Source organism: Lynx rufus, unplaced genomic scaffold, assembly GCF_022079265.1.
Source record: "Lynx rufus isolate CCGP_SWC_20201006 ecotype Redwood Valley unplaced genomic scaffold, mLynRuf1.p SCAF_2, whole genome shotgun sequence".
Classification (NCBI taxonomy): domain Eukaryota; kingdom Metazoa; phylum Chordata; class Mammalia; order Carnivora; family Felidae; genus Lynx; species Lynx rufus.
In genome coordinates, this window is record NW_025814834.1 from 25,248,588 (window position 1) to 25,267,786 (window position 19,199).

The window sequence follows — 19,199 nt, forward strand, 5'->3', positions numbered from 1 at the left end:
ACAACATGATAGTTTTCACTGTACAGGTTACAGGGGAAAAACAATTACAGAAAACTGCATTTCCACATCCTTCTCAACTTGCATCTTACCTCTTTCTTCTGATATACACATCCCTGGCTGTCTGAACAGCTCACAGCAATTCTGTTCTGAGTCTTAGCCTTCCCTGGTTTGTTTTCTTGCTCATTGTCAGTGTGACAGTCTGACTTTTCCTCTTAATACTGACAGGAATGAGAACATTCATTTATAAATTTTGCAAACTGATAGCAAATACAATTTAGCTCTCTTTCTTTAGAAGTTGAAAGTAGATAGAATCGTGTGCAATGTTCAAGTACCTACAGTTACACGGAGGAAAGAATTTCTAAGAATTGGAGGTGTCTAAAATTCAAATGGATTGTCTCATCAATAGAGATGGCTAAGCATAAGATAGGTAGTCAATTATATACATGAGAAAAAATAGTAATAACTCTTACTTGAGCTGGATATTTACAAATAGATCAACTTCATCATTTTCAACCCTGCACATGAATACAAGTTTGGACACAACACCTGTGCTGTGCTTATTTTCAGTTTAGCTAGGATGCTGTAGGCAGGTAGAATTCTCCCTCATGGCCAGCTTGGGGCAGTTGTAAAGAGAATTCTAAAGAGTGAAGTAAATTAGAGTTGGAGAGGAACTGAAGGCTTGGAACAGCAGTGGCTATTTAAGTGACTGAATAAATAGAAAAGGAGTTCTGTCCCTTAACCACAGGCAGAAAAGTCTCATTGCTACAAAAATAATTATTTTGTGTGTTTTCTTTTTTTTTAATATGGTGCTAAGAATGTCCTTTAAATTGGCATTTAATTACTAAATAAGCAAATGCTGATTAGTTTTATAAGCAGATTCTAATTTTTATAAAAAATTATTGCTTAGTACTAAATTAGATAATTGTAGAAGTCCCATCTTTCTCTCAGGAGAAGTAAATAACTATGATTTTCTGCCATCTAAATAGAAGAGGAGTTCTTAAGAGGATCAACTCAAATCCTTAACTACTGAAGCTTGAAATCTGTCTCAGATGTGAAAAACTTGTTAAAGCATGATATATTGTTGGAATGTACTTAGAGTAAATATGCTTTTCCAAAATCGTTTTGCTCCAGATTGTCTTGTCTTCTGTTACATGAATAAAAGTAGAAAATATGTTTGTTTTTATTTAACATACACTTACTGAGATGCACTGTAAGCTTGATACTTTGATAGATACTGTGATTAAAAAGTGTTAATGGGACATGATCCTATCCCATGAAGAGTGACAGATTCAGAGCTTACAATACGGCAGGCAATATTCCAAAGTTTTCCAGCTATGTTATACCCCATTTCATCTTTTGACACTCTTCGAAGGTAATTATTGCCATATCTATGTTACGAGTATGAAATGAGGGACAAGGAGGGATAAATTGCTTTCTAAGCCTGTGAGTGGCAGTACTAAGATACAAACCTACAAATTTAAACTTGACCCTCTTTTTGCCATCTTGGCATGCAAACGAAACAATGCCTCTTTTAAAGACATCATTCGCAAATGCCTGGAAAAATATGTTTGTAAAAATTTTAAGTGACATCTAAGAAAATTGCAGAAGACTAAACATTTCAGGTAGAATAGTGAAGTTCTCAAAACATGAAATTATGGCAATATTATGTGCCAAAGCATCTGTTTTAAATACATATAGCCCATAGTGCTAAAATTTAGTCCCCAATCTTGCATATGATTTTTATATAAGTTTTTATATGATTTAAAAAGATAATTTATTAAAGTTCCTGATTATATACATATAGTGTGTGTATCAAAATCTACTGAACAAATTCTCCACAGCAGAGTTGGATTCGAATAAAGGACATTTTCTGAGGGAGATTCTTCTTCTAGTTTTTCAAAAAATTTTGTAATTCATTCTGAGATTTATTTTAGGTGACTTGAACACAATTGTATGCATTTTTTGAAATATAAATTTGAAAATGAAATAGAAGCATATTTGTGGTCAAACTTTTAGACCATAGCCTAAATTTATTGATAATTTTATCATCTTCTCCAAATTCTTGTTGATTTTCACTGCACTTACCTATACTCAAGATTCTGTTCAGCTATTGAAATAGACCATTATGTTCACAGAAGCATAATAATAACCAAGCCAGAGGGTCACAGTGCACTTAGCATTGTAAACAGACATTGTGAAATACTGTGATGGTTTTCAAGGCAATTTGAGTAGGCGTCGCTTTTAATTATTTCCTTAGGCTGAGAAAGAACCAGTTATTTGTCTGAATTTAAAGTTTAGTTCCTTAATTTAACTTTTAAAAAAGAAACTTCTATTTCTCTCACTTGCATTTTTACTCAAGCATAGATAAAAACCTAAAATTTTAACACAGGATGTAGACTATTGGTACCCACAGTCAATCTCACGTTTACTTTTTTTTTTTTTTCCTCTCCCTCACATAAGCAGGAAATTGGCACATACTCACCTATCTTTCCCCTCCTTACTCATCCTCTCTGGCTGAATGGCATCTAAACTGAACATCTAAAATTATTTGTATTTACATATTTTGGCCACACCCAGCCCACTTTACAGTCTGGTGTTTACCATCCTGATCTCATCCTTCAGACCTGTCCCACCCCTCGTTGCATTCTGCTTTCTGTCTTCTTCCTCCTCCCTGATGCTGTGTCCAAACTGTTCTTTACATTGGCAAACCCTCCTCCATGTCAATCCATTTTTATTATCTCAAGTCCAACTTTAAAGTGTACCTCGTCCAGGAAGCCAAAACTAGCAAAGCTTACTCGCTCCTGGTTATTTTATTCCTTTGCATTCCAAAGCATTCACGTAGGATCTAGAATGAGTTCATAGAATTTTAGAATTTTTTATCTTTAAGGTACTTTAGGGCCTTGCTGCTTAAAATGTGTTGAAGGACCATCATCGTACATAGATATCACCTGGAGTTCTGCAAAATGCAAATTTCAGCCCCAACTTTAGACTTATTGAACCAGAATCTGTATTTTACCAAGAATGTCAGGTAATTCAAATGTACACCAAAGTGTTAGAAGCACTGCCCTGGGGCACTGGTATTGTGCTAACTTACTTTATTTTCTTCCAACCATTTGTTTGTCCTGGCTTCCCAGTTAGATTTTCAATGCTAAGAAGACAACATTTTATTTTTTTATGTATCAAATCTCCTAAAACAAGAAAGAAAACTTTGATAGAGTACATGGACATAACTAAGATCTCTGAGTCTTAGCTGGGGATACCAAAACTGGAAGCACTTCAAAAAGTAAGATTTAGAGCCCCTAATCAGCCTAAATTTCTTTAAAAATAGGGAGAAAAATCCCCTATCTTAATATGCCTCAAGGTAGGCACAGTTTTATACTTGTGTTCAGCTAGGCAAAAAGTATGGGAAGAGAAAAGATAGACTCTGAAGGAATCGTGAGTGATCCATACTACAAAAATATTGTCAATGAAAGTGTTCTTGTGTGTTTTTGTATGTATGAGAAAGACAAGCAGGCAGAGGAAGAGGGGGAAGCACTGACTGGTGAATGGAAAGCTGTATAACCTGTATTTTTTGTTTTGTAGTTGGTAGAACCCTTAACTCCCAGCGGCACAGCACCCAATCAAGCTCAACTGCGTATTTTAAAAGAAACTGAGCTCAAAAGAGTGAAAGTACTTGGCTCGGGAGCTTTTGGAACAGTGTATAAAGTAAGTAAAAACCCATACCATTAGTTACTTTAAGTTTCCTTTCAGACTTGTCTTAAATAATAGCCAGAGTTAATTGCTCTCGCCAACCTAATTTCCTTTTAATATCCAGAGAGTGGAACCTTTATAGTATTGAGAAGTTGCTGCACAAGTGAATCCATTCATTTTTGTTGAGGGCTGGGATGGGTACAGTCATGAGAAAGCAGGAAACTGTCACGGAAGCCATGGTATATAGTCTTTCTTTCCACGCCCTTCTGAACCCCTTTTGATATGATCTCCCTATTGGTAAATTTGTCCTTATCTAAAATACACAACTCTCACCCACTTTCCTTCTCCGTACACAGTGCTGAGGGGAATCACAGACAGGCCTGAGCAATGTGCCATAATCCTTGCTCTTCTTTTCTTCTGCTCTTTCATCCACATGTCTCCCCACCAGGACGTTACTTGCCTATCTTTTTAAAACCTACACAAATGTGCTGACTGGTTAACAGTTTAGTTTAGTTTAGTTCCTAAACTACTTTTTGCCTACCTGTTAACATATATGATTTAACAGAAAACTTTCAGTTTTGATGTCTTCACCATTATATGCAAACTAAAAAAGTGACTTTATTTGTGAAATTCAGGTCGGAGAATGAAAGGGTGACATCGTGGGTTTCCAATAAGAGACATCTTTTTGGAAAGGGAAAGCTCAAATAATGTTATCTGCGTGTTTACTTTTTTAGCTTAATTACAAAACCAGTTCAGAGGCCAGGCCCAAGGTTAATTGTGGTGAAATTTGTTTTTCAAATTCAAATTTCTGCTGGGTTAGTGCTAAATCCTTCTTAGACTGTCCATTGTGACAGTTCCCCAAATTTTACTTGACAGTTTTATATATTTCTTAAAGCTATATGCAAGCCTACAGTTATTTTTACAAACATTTTTGTTAAAATAGACTGGATCTTAGAAATTCTGTATTTTACAATGTTTGTTTTTTTTTTTTCTATGTGAAACAGGTATTTACTTAACAAAAAACATTAACAAGTAGAATATTAATCTTAATTTTCTCTCCTGAGTGTTCCAAAAATAATTTAATGTCTTTAGAATAAAGTTGTTTTATTCTAGGGCCAAAATGCAGAAATTTCTTAATCTATTTAGTGTACATATTATGTTCAATTACACTCAAAATTAATTGAGCACCTAATTGGAATAGAAACTATTCTAGGCTGGCTTGGTGCTTTCCAGTCTTCAAATTCTTTGTAATGTTGAAGAAACACAATTTATCCTGTTTTTCTATTTATATATATGCTAGAAATAATGGACTTCCTGTTTGAAGATAACTCAGTTTAGATTGTTCCTAGCATATCACCACCCTTTTATTTTAAAGATGGTATGATCTGGAAAGAAAAATTTTATTTTATTTTATTTTATTTTATTTTATTTTTTTTTTGACCAAAAAATAATTTTATTTTTTTTTTCTATTTTATATTTATTTATTTTTTTATATGAAGTTTATTGACAAATTGGTTTCCATACAACACCCAGTGCTCATCCCAAAAGGTGCCCTCCTCAATACCCATCACCCACCCGCCCCTCCCTCCCACCCCCCATCAACCCTCAGTTTGTTCTCAGTTTTTAATAGTCTCTTATGCTTTGGCTCTCTCCCACTCTAACCTCTTTTTTTTTTTCCTTCCCCTCCCCCATGGGTTCCTGTTAAGTTTCTCAGGTTCCTGCTTTGTCAAAGATGAGTTGGCCATACGTTTGTGGGTCTAGTTCTGGGGTTTCTATTCTATTCCATTGGTCTGTGTGTCTGTTTTTGTGCCAATACCATGCTGTCTTGATGATGACAGCTTTGTAGTAGAGGCTGAAGTCTGGGATTGTGATGCCTCCTGCTTTGGTCTTCTTCTTCAAAATTCCTTTGGCTATTCGGGGCCTTTTGTGGTTCCATATGAATTTTAGGATTGCTTGTTCTAGTTTCGAGAAGAATGCTGGTGCAATTTTGATTGGGATTGCATTGAATGTGTAGATAGCTTTGGGTAGTATTGACATTTTGACAATATTTATTTTTCCAATCCATGAGCAGGGAATGTCTTTCCATTTCTTTAAATCTTCTTCAATTACCTTCATAAGCTTTCTATAGTTTTCAGCATACAGATCCTTTACATCTTTGGTTAGATTTATTCCTAGGTATTTTATGCTTCTTGGTGCAATTGTGACCCACAAACGTATGGCCAACTCATCTTTGACAAAGCAGGAAAGAACATCCAATGGAAAAAAGACAGCCTCTTTAACAAATGGTGCTGGGAGAACTGGACAGCAACATGTAGAAGGTTGAAACTAGACCACTTTCTCACACCATTTACGAAAAATTTTATTTTAAATCATGGATAACATTTAGCTCAAGGATAAATACGATCTAGTGACCTCAGCAGGGAAAAATTACCCATTTAGACATTTACTAATAAAGTTATATGAATGTTTTTATTATGAACAATTATTTGCCTGTTGTCCGTGACTTTATGCCTTTATTGAAATTACTTGTATTGAAGGTTCCAGAAGTATGTTTAAATTTTATGCCTGCAGTGTGTATGGTTGGCCCTAAGTTTTAATTAGTATATAAGTTCCTACAAAGACATACTGTCTTAAAATGTAAAGAACTATTCTTGACCACATAAATGCAGATTAGCTTAGCTAATTATTTGGTTAATTTTTCCTCCTGGTTGGAGATATGCTGTGTTTAAACATAAAAGATCTGAACCAGTATTGTGGGTATTAGCATAGTTGAATTTTTGTCTGGTCAGGCCTAGAAAATAATGACTATACTTATTTAAAAAGCAGTACAAATTAATTCACACTGAATTTATATTCTTATTTCAAAAGTATACTTTAGGAATATTTTAATATTGATGATATATCTTTATAAAGTAATCCCCTCTTTAGTTACTTTATTGAGTAATGGTAAACGTGTTCTCTACCCTAGATACCATCGCTAAGCAAATGTAGCCTATGGATCTTGGACTTTCACTGCCTCTCCTACCCCATTTCTGCACTAATAATTAAAAAAATAATAATAATACCACAGGGAACATGGCTTATTTCTTTGTATTTTTTTAAATCTTTTTCAATGTTTATTTATTTTTGAGACAGAGAGAGACAGAGCATGAATGGGGGAGGGTCAGAGAGGGAGACACAGAATCTGAAGCAGACTCCAGGCTCTGAGCTGTCAGCACAGAGACCAACACGGGGCTCGAACTCACGAACTGTGAGATCGTGACCTGAGCTGAAGTCGGATGCTTAACCAACTGAGCCACTCAGGTGCCCCCTTTTTTGTATTTGACACATAAATTTCCCTATTCACTCTAAGAAGAATGTAACCCTTAAATTCACCTTCTAATAGTTAAAGAGTTTTTTTTTCTTTATTATTCTGATTTTTTAAAATAATTTTTGTATTTAGTTCTCCTCTTGTATTATTGCAACTTTTGATAATACAAATATACATGTTTTAGTGTAGAAGTACAAAGTGAAAAACTTTTTTTTTATAACTACAACCAATTGATATTAGGAAAGACTAGAAATTCTCTTTAGGAATAAGAGATTGCTTTTCCCCCTTTTATTTTAATATTAAAACTGGACTAAGAATACTTTTGTTTTTGGTGTCAGGGCTAATAATTTAAAATCTGAGATTTCCATTTTTTCCATATAACCTCACATTTGTTTCAGTGTTCATTTGGGACAATGTGCTTCAAAAAAATTCTCATGTAATCGATGCACCCCTATGTATCTTATCAAAATTATTGTCCTAATTCAAATAGTTGTTTACTCAGAAATGCTGTTATTTTCCTTAATGTTGTACTTGACTCAAACCTTACCTACTTTATATTTTCCCATTGTATAGATCTTGCTCAGATATTATATTTTTGTAGGAGGAGAGAACTGGCGGTGACCAATATAAATATTTTATATTATTTCAGAGCTAATAAAAATCTTTGACACACACATACACAGTATTTAGCAATCTAAACAAATTAATAGGTGGTCAATACTCCCTAGTACTTTCCTTAGAAAACTAATTCTTAAATCAATCTGAATTTCAGGAATGTGAGACTAGGCTATTTTTGTGTTTTTGTTTGTTTTAGTTGCAGAATAATTAGCTAATATTAATGCTGAAAAGAACCTCCAAGATTACTTAGCCCAGTCTTCTAAATTACAAATGAGACATTTGAAGACCAAAAATTGGAACAGCATTCTCAAAGTCTTGAGAAGTTGATTTTTATCCTAATCTAATATTATTATATTTTATGTCATTTTTTCTCTATTGAAAGCCTTTTTCACACATACAAATTGAATTTTATAATGTGATACTTTATGATATAATAGTAAACACCTTGAAAGCAGAATAAATGTATGAGTCATTCTCAGATAATGAAAGCAGAAAACAAAGTTGCTATGTAACTTGTAACATATACCAGGTACTTGTTAAATTTTTTTTTATTGAATAAAAAGATGTAGAACTTCTAGATTATTTTTTTAAAGAAATTAATAGAGTGGTTAAATCAAATTTTGTCTCTGGTATGAATTTGTATATGTCTTCATATAGATTTTATGTGATTTTTCCCCCAAAGGGTATTTGGGTACCTGAAGGAGAAACAGTAAAGATTCCTGTGGCTATTAAGATTCTTAATGAAACAACTGGTCCCAAAGCCAATGTGGAGTTCATGGATGTAAGTATAGACACCAGGCAATCACGTTTTTATGCGTTATTAATAGACTGCTTTTAGAATTAAATAAAGACTTCACTACTTACAAATGGTATAATATTTATAGTTAAAGCCTTGAGCAGGGGTCAGCAAATTTCTTAAAGGACCAGAGAATAAATAGTCTTTTTGTGCAATGTTGTCTCTATGGAAACTAGAGACCACAGCTCTGTCCTTTAGGTGGGTGAACACCCATAGGTACCTAAAGATACAACACACAAAAATGGATTTGCCTGTGTTGCAGTAAATTTGATTTACACAAACAAGATGAAGGCTGAAGGGCTGAAGACCAAATTCTGCTCTCACAAGAGCTCTGTGTTTAACCACTATGCAAAGAAGGGCAAATTGCATTTGGGAGTAGTAATGATGATTTGAAAAATTAATTGTGCTGCTTTATTTTATTATTGTTATCCACTTAGCAGAAAACATCAATCAAGGTTAGTTTCTATAGTAAGTCAGTTTGTGCTAAATTTAAATTAGGAACCTACCCAAGTCAGATAATTACCGATGGAAATTTACTTTTTTCAGTTCAAATTCGGAAGACAAACCTTATGGGTAAAAAGCTCCAACTGTAGAAAAATAAGAGTGTTCTGAAGAATAAAAATACTTTATAAGGTCAATCATAACTTTAAGATTCCCCCCACCAGCAAAAATTGTAGATTGAGCTGTTCAGCAGATTTCAGAAGGTAGGACAGATAAAATGTATATGTGGCATGCTGTTATTTTTTCACATTCAATATAAGCTATCCTGCGAGGCGTTCTATCAAAGATACATATGATCTTTCTCTTTTAGAATGATATTTTCAATAATAAGAATGATTTTGATTTTCAAATGACCTTCATATGAAAGATGACACAAGCATATGCACTTTGATTTTTTTAAAGATGGATTGCTATATATTTCTACCCAGTTTCTCTTGTAAGCTCTTTTGTAAGTTTTATAGGAGCTCAGTTTTTGACCTTGGATAATTTATTTGGGCATAATGCTTACCATCATATATGGGACTGCTTTTAGTTAAAGAACTTCTTGACTATTATATAACAGGACTGATAACTAACCGGTGCAAGCCAGCTGCTCTGATCAGTCAGTGCTGTGCCTTACCAGTTGCTAAATATTTTGAATACCACCCTTGTTACACCTTGTTGTTTATCTACCACCACCTGACAGACACTGAGTCCAGTGACTAAATAATATTTCCTTCTGCAGGTGTCTAAAAGTTCTGACACTCTCTGCAGCTACCTGTCCTGGCTCATATAGTAAAATGTAAAACTGAAGCCTTTTCCAGTGAAGTCACAACCTATTTGATCTTGATTATAGGTATACAGTTGTGAAAGGAATTTTCAAAGAAACTAAAAAATATTAAGAAAAAGGACAATGAATATAAAGAGTGTAGGTTAATATGTAAAACCGATATAAAAAAAGATCTTGCCCAGACTAGACTGCAGCCAAAGCTGAAATTCACAAGAATGCTAATAATCTCTGCTGGAGGCTTGGACAGCCATTTTTGTCATATTTCCATGGAAACAGACTGGCAAAAAGGGGTTAAGAGGCTACAAAATAATCACCTAAGAAAGAAGCTTTAAAGGCTTCATCATGATTTTGAATGATTATTTGAAAGCTCCTAACCCCATCCTTTTTATTTTTTTTTCCTGATCTGAAGTCTATTCCCATGGAAACAGGAGTGGGGATGGCAGCTTGAAGTCTTAGATTTCTGCTGAATTTTAGATGAGGTTCTGATTGAGCCATGAAAGGAGTCATTTTCCTAAATCATTGGCAAATTTGGTGACCAACAGACTCCAAACCGTATGTTCTTTTTAGAAGTTTAAAAAAAAATTAGGGAAAATGTTTTGACTGAGCCCTTCGTACATGTGGATAGATGCCAGATTAATAGATCGATGGACTGCCATCGACAATTTCAATAAATATCAAGCAGAAACATTCAGTACTATTTCACAACTTCTTTCAAAACATTAGTGTGGCATCGCCGTAATTAAAATACAGTTGCACTGGAAAAATTAATGGTAAATTCAGTATTTTAAATAGACTGGTATAATTTTAATGCAAAGTATACCTACATTGCATAGCAACATTTTTAGCTCATCTATTATGAATGTAGATCATATCAAACTATAATAAAAAGCTTCATATCAGCAAATTTATTTGTAATTTGGACCTAAGAATTAAGTTGAAGTTACCAATATCCCAGGGTTATTAAAATGAAGGTCATGTTTGGCATATCTCCTAGTTTGGGTTCTTCCATATGGTAGAGTACTCCCGATTTAACTTTGAAATTAATATAACATCTACTGCAACCATGCTTCATGTCTCTTGCAAAGTAATGTATATGTGTATTTGTTTATATGCATTTGTTTTATACCATTTTGAAGAAGGAAAATAAAGCTTCCAAAGATTATGGAAACCATACACTCTTATTAAACATTAGATCTCTGGGCACCTGGGTGGCTCAGTCAGTTAAGCATCCAACTTTGGCTTAGGTCATGATCTCAGGGTTCGTGAATTCAAGCCCCACATAGGTCTTGTTGCTGTCAATGTAGAGCCTGCTTCCAATCCTTTGTCTCCCTTTCTCTACCCCTCCCCACCCCTTTCTCTCTCCATCTTTCAAAAATAAATTAAAAAAAAAACATTAAGAAAAAGAAGGCATTAGATCTCTTTGCCCCACTTCACCTGAGAGCATCCAACTTTATACTTGGGGTAGAATATTCTAAATTCAATAACTGTTAATACTAAGTTTATTAGATACAGCTATGTTTTACTGGTTATTATAATAAATGACAAAATACAACTTAAAACTCACTACATCCAATACTTCTATTGATATCCAGGGCAAAGGAGAGGACTTTTACATTTTCTTAGAATTTTTACCATAGGCAAAAACAAATAAGGAACAATTTGTGTTCTTGTAAATGCTATGCTAAAAGTAAGAGAAGGAGAATTTGGTCACAAGGCTGTTATTCAACCCACCTGGATATGTCTAATAGATTTATAATGACAATAATAACACACTGTTATTGAATGACCAGTATGTCCTTAATTCCAATAAAGGAAAATCACATTGAACAACATTATAAAATAATGACTCTAAAGGTGTACATTCTTAAGAATACCTATGTTTATACACACTGCTAGTTCTTGTTTCAAATAGCACCATTTCGTTGGAAGAACACAGGGGTATTTTTTGTTGTCGTTGCTTTGTTTTGTTTTGCTTTGCTTTGTTTTGTTTTTACCCATAAAATGGTAAGGAATGCATGCCAAAACATGATGCTATTGAGCAAGATTCCTAGAATTGGGGACCATGGTCTGGTCAAATCAGACAAGCTCATTAGTTTGTCTGAATTTCTATTACTGTGTTGTTGTTATTGTTTTCTCTGATATTTAAGTCCCACTATCACTTGACATTATTACATATAACTTGAAAGTGTACAGGTATTTAAATGTTTTGTTAACTGATATGCCTTATTAAAAATAATCTTGAGGTTAAAAAAACATGATTATTCTAAATTCCAGTGACTGAACAGTAATACTTCAGCTTATTGCTTCAGTTTCTTGGCTTTAGTTTCAGCTTTCCCAGGCCAAATCAACCACCTACTTCCCAGTAAGGTGCTGCAAGGAGATATGTTTCAAATCACTCAGATTTATTGTGTAAATGGTCATATTTTTATTAAAAGAAGAATAGCTTGTTGTCCTCTCCCTATACAGTGGAAAAATTTATTCATCTTCACACAACTGGCATTTTATCATTTTCTGAAGAAATGTCCATATGAATTGTGCTTATATGTTGCTCTTCTCTATATTGCCTTAATAATATTCACTGTCTTAATGTGAGTTGTTTCAAATCTAACTGATGTCATGTTAGTGGGCTGAGACAAAAGAATTTATTAGTAGAGTTTTTCTCTCACATTATGGCAGACTTGAAAAATGATTTAAAAAGATATTTTGTACAATAACATTAATTTCAAATGATAAAAATAACATTTTTTATGCCTATGACTTCACAGGTAACAGTAACTATTGGCTAGCTCCCATATCATACTAATAATTTTTTTAATTCATATAATTTAATCCAATGATATCTTTAGGCCTTACAGATTTGCTCATTTGCATTCATGAACAAAATTTCAGAGGTGAAAAAATGCAAAATTTCTTTTTTAAAAAAGCCCATTATTTAGATGTCACAGGATTCTATACTGCTGCCATGATCTTGAGAAGTCAATTATAAATAATCCTCCTTTCCTAGGAAAAATTACAGCTAAAATAATTAAGAAAAGTTTTGGATAGTTACTTTGCTTTTAAAAACTTGGGGTGCGTGGGTGGCTCAGTCGGTAAAGGCTCCAACTTTGGCTCAGGTCATGATCTCACTGCTTGTGAGTTCGAGCCCCATGTGGGGCTCTGTGCTGACACTTCAGAGCCTGGAGCCTGCTCTAGATTCTGTGTCCCTCTCTTGCTCTGCCCCTCCCCTGCTCGTGCTCTCTCTTTCTGTCTCTCTCTGGAATAAATGAAATATTAAAAATATTTTAATAAAAACCAAACAATATCTTCAAATAGAGATTCTGTGAACTCCATTAGAAATAGAATTTAGTCTTTCAAGGCTCTACTGAAAAGAAAAGAAAAGAAAAGAAAAGAAAAGAAAAGAAAAGAAAAGAAAAGAAAATACAAGACAAGAAAAGAAAAGAAAAGAAAATACAAGAAAAGAAAAGAAAAGAAAATACAAGACAAGAAAAGAAAAGAAAGGAAAAGAAAGGAAAAGAGAAGAAGATTAGAAAAAAGAAAAGAAAAATTTACCAGTTAACTAAAGTAAATCATTTGTTATGGTTTATTTCATTAGCCCTTCTTTACCTCCTGTTATTTGTATAGAAGTTGGTCAGAAATGGCATCACATCTGAAATCACTATTTCAAACACTGCATTGTCCAACCACACTCTCCTACACCTTTGGTTCCTTTCCTATAGTACCTTCTTGAGAAACATTGCACCTTTTTAGGTATCACCCATATATTTGACTCCTCTATTTCTCACTACCTCTCACCTACCACCTTTCCTCACATCCCTCCACAAACAACTTGGATTCATCACCCACTGTTATAATCACATTCTTTCAGAAACCTTCAACTTTCTTGCTTCTCAAAATCATGCTGATGTTAAGCAATTCTGAAAATACTGAAATGTCTCAGTGCCATGTTCTAGACCTCTTTCCAGTCTGCATATTTTCCCTAGATCATATCACTGGATTACTAAATTTCAACTCCAGTGTATTTTATGAATCTGAGCTCATCTCTATCTTTGATGTCTCCAAATTGAAATTTCGGGGGCATCTCAAATTTAAAACATTTGGAATGTATCTCTTTGTCTTCTTGTCTATATCTCTTCTGCATGTAAATAATTTGTATATTTTTCCACCCTGTTCTACTCTATCAGAAATTTAGTATTTGTCCTTGAATGTCACAACCCCTCAAACTACTCACTACCAATTCAAGAGCACATGATGCTATGATTTTTGATTCTATGCCAAAAACACATTTAGAGAGCATCCTTATCTTTTTATATTCCACTGCTACTACCTTAATCCAAATAATCAACCTCTTTAGCTTGAATTAGGAGAATAGCTTCCAGTTTGATCTACCTACTTTTTAATATAAGACTTGAGTTGTGTAACTCCTGTGCATAACAACTTTCAGTAGCTTCACTAGAGCAAAATACTAGATCCTTGCTTTCTGAGCTCCTAATTACTATCCTAGCCTTCTTTCTCTTCACTGACTTTTTTTTTCCACTCCTACAAGTCAAGCAAGACAGTGCCTTTGCCTGGAGTGTCCTTTTCCCAATTATACCTAATGAACTCTTAGTTATCCTTATTTTCTCAGTTTAAGTATACTTCTTCAAAGATTGTTTTCCTGACCCCTTAATCTCAATTATAACCTGCTAACAGTACTTAGATATTTTCCATTGTGCATCAATCATGACATTATTATACACTTACTTGTGCTAGTTATTATTATAGAATCCCACTCTACCACGAGCTGATAGGATCTTTGATGACAGAGACTGTCTGTTGACCCCACCAGTGCATATTTAATAGCAAAATAGCTTGCTATGCAAGCATGTATTTAGGAACCAATAAATACTTTGTTAATTGCCTGAATGGATTTTTTCCTATTTTTTTTTAAATTTTTTTTCAACGTTTATTTATTTTTGGGACAGAGAGAGACAGAGCATGAATGGGGGAGGGGCAGAGAGAGAGGGAGACACAGAATCGGAAACAGGCTCCAGGCTCTGAGCCATCAGCCCAGAGCCCGTCGCGGGGCTCGAACTCACGGACCGCAAGATCGTGACCTGGCTGAAGTCGGACGCTTAACCGACTGCGCCACCCAGGCGCCCCAATTTTTTTCCTATTTTTTAAAAAGACTTTTATTATTCCTCTTTTAAGCCTTCTTTATTTCAGTCTAATTGATTTCTATTTTTCCCCAATAGTCTTATCTTTTTTGGCATATTGTTCTTGGATCATTTTTCTTAGGTGTTTATATTGTTCATCTCTGATTTATTTCTACAAACTCAAATTTAGTAGCTGTCTTAAATCCAGAGTAACAACATATCTCTGAAAAATAGACCTATATTGACTCTCTAAGTAGGACTCAGTGTGCTCTCTGAAAGCCCGTTAAGAAGGAAAACACTTTGTAGATTATCCATGCATGCAGGAAGCCAGTAACCACCCCCTAGTGGGAACCTTTTGAATACTTCCCTGCAAATGTTTCCGTTATATATGGGAAGATGGTACTATGTTTCATGTTTAACTTCTTTTTAATCTTGAGTTCCTGAAATTTTATATAGTAATTTTGGATAGAGTTTGCTTCTCCAATAACAATCTGTTATTAGTGTTCCCCTCAGATCCACCCTTGTCACTTGCCTATTGACATCTATTCCAATAGGAACAAGGACGCGAGGATGGAATCCCAAATAAAAAGGAGAAACAAAGTTTGATTTTTATCACTGATTTTTGCAAAATTAAATGTATAAAAATAATTGACTGCAGTCATAAATCACTGCTGGTATTAGTTATCTGAATTTAATAAATATTATAAAACTTGAGCTTTAATTATTATCATCGGGAGTACTAAAATGTTAGAAAATAGGCAACGTACTTGCTAAGTTTTATATTCTAACAGGCTTTTTTTTTTTTTCTTGATGTACCTAAAAGAGACCTCCTAAATCCAAACCAGTTTTCTCTCTGTAAGCCTCAACATGTAACTTAATAAGTTTTCTGCTCCTGTTTCTCCAAAGCATTTCTTGGATTTGTGTGAACGAAAGGATGTTTCTCAAGGGCACATAGTATACTGTACCAGTATTTAAATTTGATGAATGAAAATTAGTAGTTTGTTAAAGGCACTGGCTTTGCATATTGTAGATGTTTTCCAGCTTTGTAAATTCTACAATTTGGTGAATTTTATAAATTGTTACGGATGTATTGCTTTGCCACCACAGAGCTAGAGGAGAATTACACTGATCATGTACAGTTTCTGACTCCAATCTGAACAGTATTTGCTAATTACGGTGGTTTAGGAAGACTCCTCGCTCAGTTTGATTGCACCAGTAGAAAGAGCTGTTTATAATATGAAACTTGTTCCTAAAATTCAGGTAGAAAACTTGTGCCCACAGGGCAAGTATATACCAGAAAATAGCATTTCCAAAAAATTAGCAAATAATTTCAGACCTATCAAACCTTGATATGATTGGTTTTGTTAGTGCTTAATGTTATGTTTACAGGTTCAAGGATACAAAATATTGTTTCTGCTAGAGGAAGGGACTAGCTGAATAAAATCCTAGTTTGCATTATGTGGCATAAGGTGATTTTAGTTATTCATATAGCAGGGATTTGGTTCAGGAAATGAAGGCTTAATATGCTGCGACATTTTCAGTAGCACACACACATACAATTATGTGTATCTACATAGTGGAGCAAATATATATTTACGTATTAATGTATACTAATATTATATATTATAAATATATGTTATAATTATATTATTAACGTAAATAAATTATAAGTATTATCAATACTGTAAATACATATATTTTAATCTCATCATTACCACCTTGCATAAAATGATTACCATACAATTTCTGTGTCTTTAAGCCTGTTAAAATAATGAGTTGTACCATACATACTACAGAAAGAGCTCAATTGTATTTTTTCTCAGTAAAAATAAAAGAATCAAGATACTGTTTTGAACATTTCTAAATGCTGCAGCAGCTCCTAGGAAGCCATGTTTTTTGTTCTCATAGCTTAATAGTTTACGTATAGCTTGGCACAGTGTGATTAGAAATAAGAATGAGCACCTCTGAGGTAGTAAAATTATCAGACCAGTTTGATAAAAAGCTTAGCGTTTTCTACAGTGATTGTAGTGACTACAATTTTATCTAGGGTTTTGATCCACTTAAGAATTTCATCTAACCTCTCTGAACTTAAATGTTCCATTATCTGTTCGAAAATAATTAGAAGCTGTAAGCAGAAGTCTTCATACATGGAGTTCCTTGGGAGTCCCTAAGCTCACCGTAGCAAGAGTGTGATGGATGCTGGTCAGCTGATATTGGACCAGCAGCTATAATAGCAGGAAATGCTGCTTAGCTAGGTGAGAAAGTTAACGTGGGGAAAATCAAAATGAAACATTTGGGATTTATGGTTGGAAATAAATGTATCTTTTTCACTTGTTTCCCCGGTTAGAAAGTAGCCAAGGGAGCTAGTTCTTTTTTTCAGTTGTTTTTTGAAAATTTATAATTAAGATCTAAGAGCCCACGTGATCTCAATCATATTCAGTGTAATTTCCTTCATCCTCACAAAGAAATTTTAGTGAATTAGGAAAATGTTTCGTACACTGCATGCAGATAATAGGTGAATCTGACCAGTAAATTAAAAATTGTCTGCTTTAGCAAACATGTGGTAAATAAACCATAGGAAACATGTATAAGCTTTTTGGGAGGGTTGCAAACACAAGGGGTTTGAGTACAAAGCCAGAAACATACTTTCCTTTCGTGAGTCAAGTAATGAGCCACGTTCCTTTAAAATGAAAAATTAATTTCAAAATGAAGAATACTTATTCATTTAATAAACATGTTACTATAGTCTCACTAATGAAAAAGTATTTTATTCTTTTGCAGAGAGATGCTACAAAATACAATATTCTCTGGTTTTTCATGTCATGTTGCTTTAAAAAGGAGTGAATTCCAACCTACATTAGTCTCTTTTCTCTAATTTTCCACTAAACTTATAACGCATGTACTAACGTATAACTGTGCATTATTTTTGCGTCCCCAACAAAATTGTTAATATCTTTTGGTTAATAGCTACTCCACTCTTTGTAAATCCCACAATACCCATTAACTGAGTAGTAACATTTCAGTAAATATTTATTTTTAGTTTGGAAGGATGGATATATTTACTTCATTTGGTTTTTACTAAGCTTTAACGGAGTGCCTACTATATGCTGAGTCCCATGCTACTCTAGGGATTGTAAAGATAACTATCATGGCTTAAACTTAGTGAGATTTCTCTAGTAGCATTAAATTAATAAAACAACATTCCTTAGGTTGGAACAGAGGAAGTATGTTAGGGGATTAGTAGAAGAAAATATGATCATTAATGGTGGGTTGGTTTAGGGATCTTTTACACTCTTCACCAATGCAGGAATACCAAAGTTATTTGACCTTCCAGTTTATTTGGTTGCGTTTGTCTAAAATGCATGCACTTTATGAAATAAATTGAACTTTGTTTCAGTTTATTTTTTATCCTGATCTTACTTTTGCCATATATATTTAATATATTTATTTTTATATAATTTATGCCATATATGTGTGTATGTATACATATATATTTCCATATTGTGTGTGATTAGGGGGATTTGTTGGTTTATTTGTTTGAGGGGGTTTAAGTCAGGAGATAATGAATTAATATACAAATATTCTCCTATAACTTAATTAACATTAACTCCCTCAAGGTAAGATATTAAAGTGTAACACAGTTTTCAGATATAGGTCTTATATAAACCCTGACATATCTGTTTCAAATATGTTTATTTTAAAAATGTTTATAAATGTTATATTTCTATTTTATTTTAAAGCAAGAACTTGTTAGTTACCATTTTAATCTGGAGATTAATTTATTAAGAATATTTGCTTATAAATGCTATTCACCCAAAAGAAGGCCACAAGTTCTCTCCTATTTTATTGGGTTAGGTATGAACATATTTTGAAAAGGCTCTGTTCTTTTTTTTTTTTTTCACTTATATACACAATTAACTCTCAAATAGTGTCTATGACAATATTTTTGGTTAATCTTTATATTTTTTGGAGCTAGGAGATGATAGCTACAGATTCACTAAAGATAAATCAACTCTTCTGCTTGATAATCTAACTATAATTGAAGTAACTGCCTGTGGAAAAAAAATTGCCAATTTAAAACAATATTCATTTTTTTCCTCCTCAATCAGATTGTATTCTTTATAATATCTATATATCTCTTTAGTAATATTTTGTACAGTAAATCTGTATTTATATACATCATGGACATTTGTAGCTGTTAAAAATGACATTCCTATTTACAACTAGGTATTAAGATACTTATAAACAGTGTGGATATAATTGTGTTGGCAGAGTTTTCTAATTGAAAATGAGTAAAGGACTTTCCTAATAAGGCATAAAGTCTTTCCACTGCTTGTGAAGCAAACAGAATTGCTATTAACAGACTATCATCCCTTTATTTAA

At 33.6% G+C, this 19,199-nt stretch overlaps 1 protein-coding gene across 1 annotated transcript in view; it reads left to right on the forward strand.

Annotated features, from left to right (window-relative positions):
- The window catches only part of ERBB4 (erb-b2 receptor tyrosine kinase 4), a 730,912-nt gene that overhangs the window by 516,114 nt on the left and 195,599 nt on the right, over positions 1 to 19,199 (forward strand). Inside the window, exons 19-20 of the mRNA XM_047082226.1 lie at positions 3,583 to 3,705; positions 8,301 to 8,399. Coding sequence (XP_046938182.1) covers positions 3,583 to 3,705; positions 8,301 to 8,399 — 222 coding nt within the window. The remainder of the gene's footprint in view (positions 1 to 3,582; positions 3,706 to 8,300; positions 8,400 to 19,199) is intronic.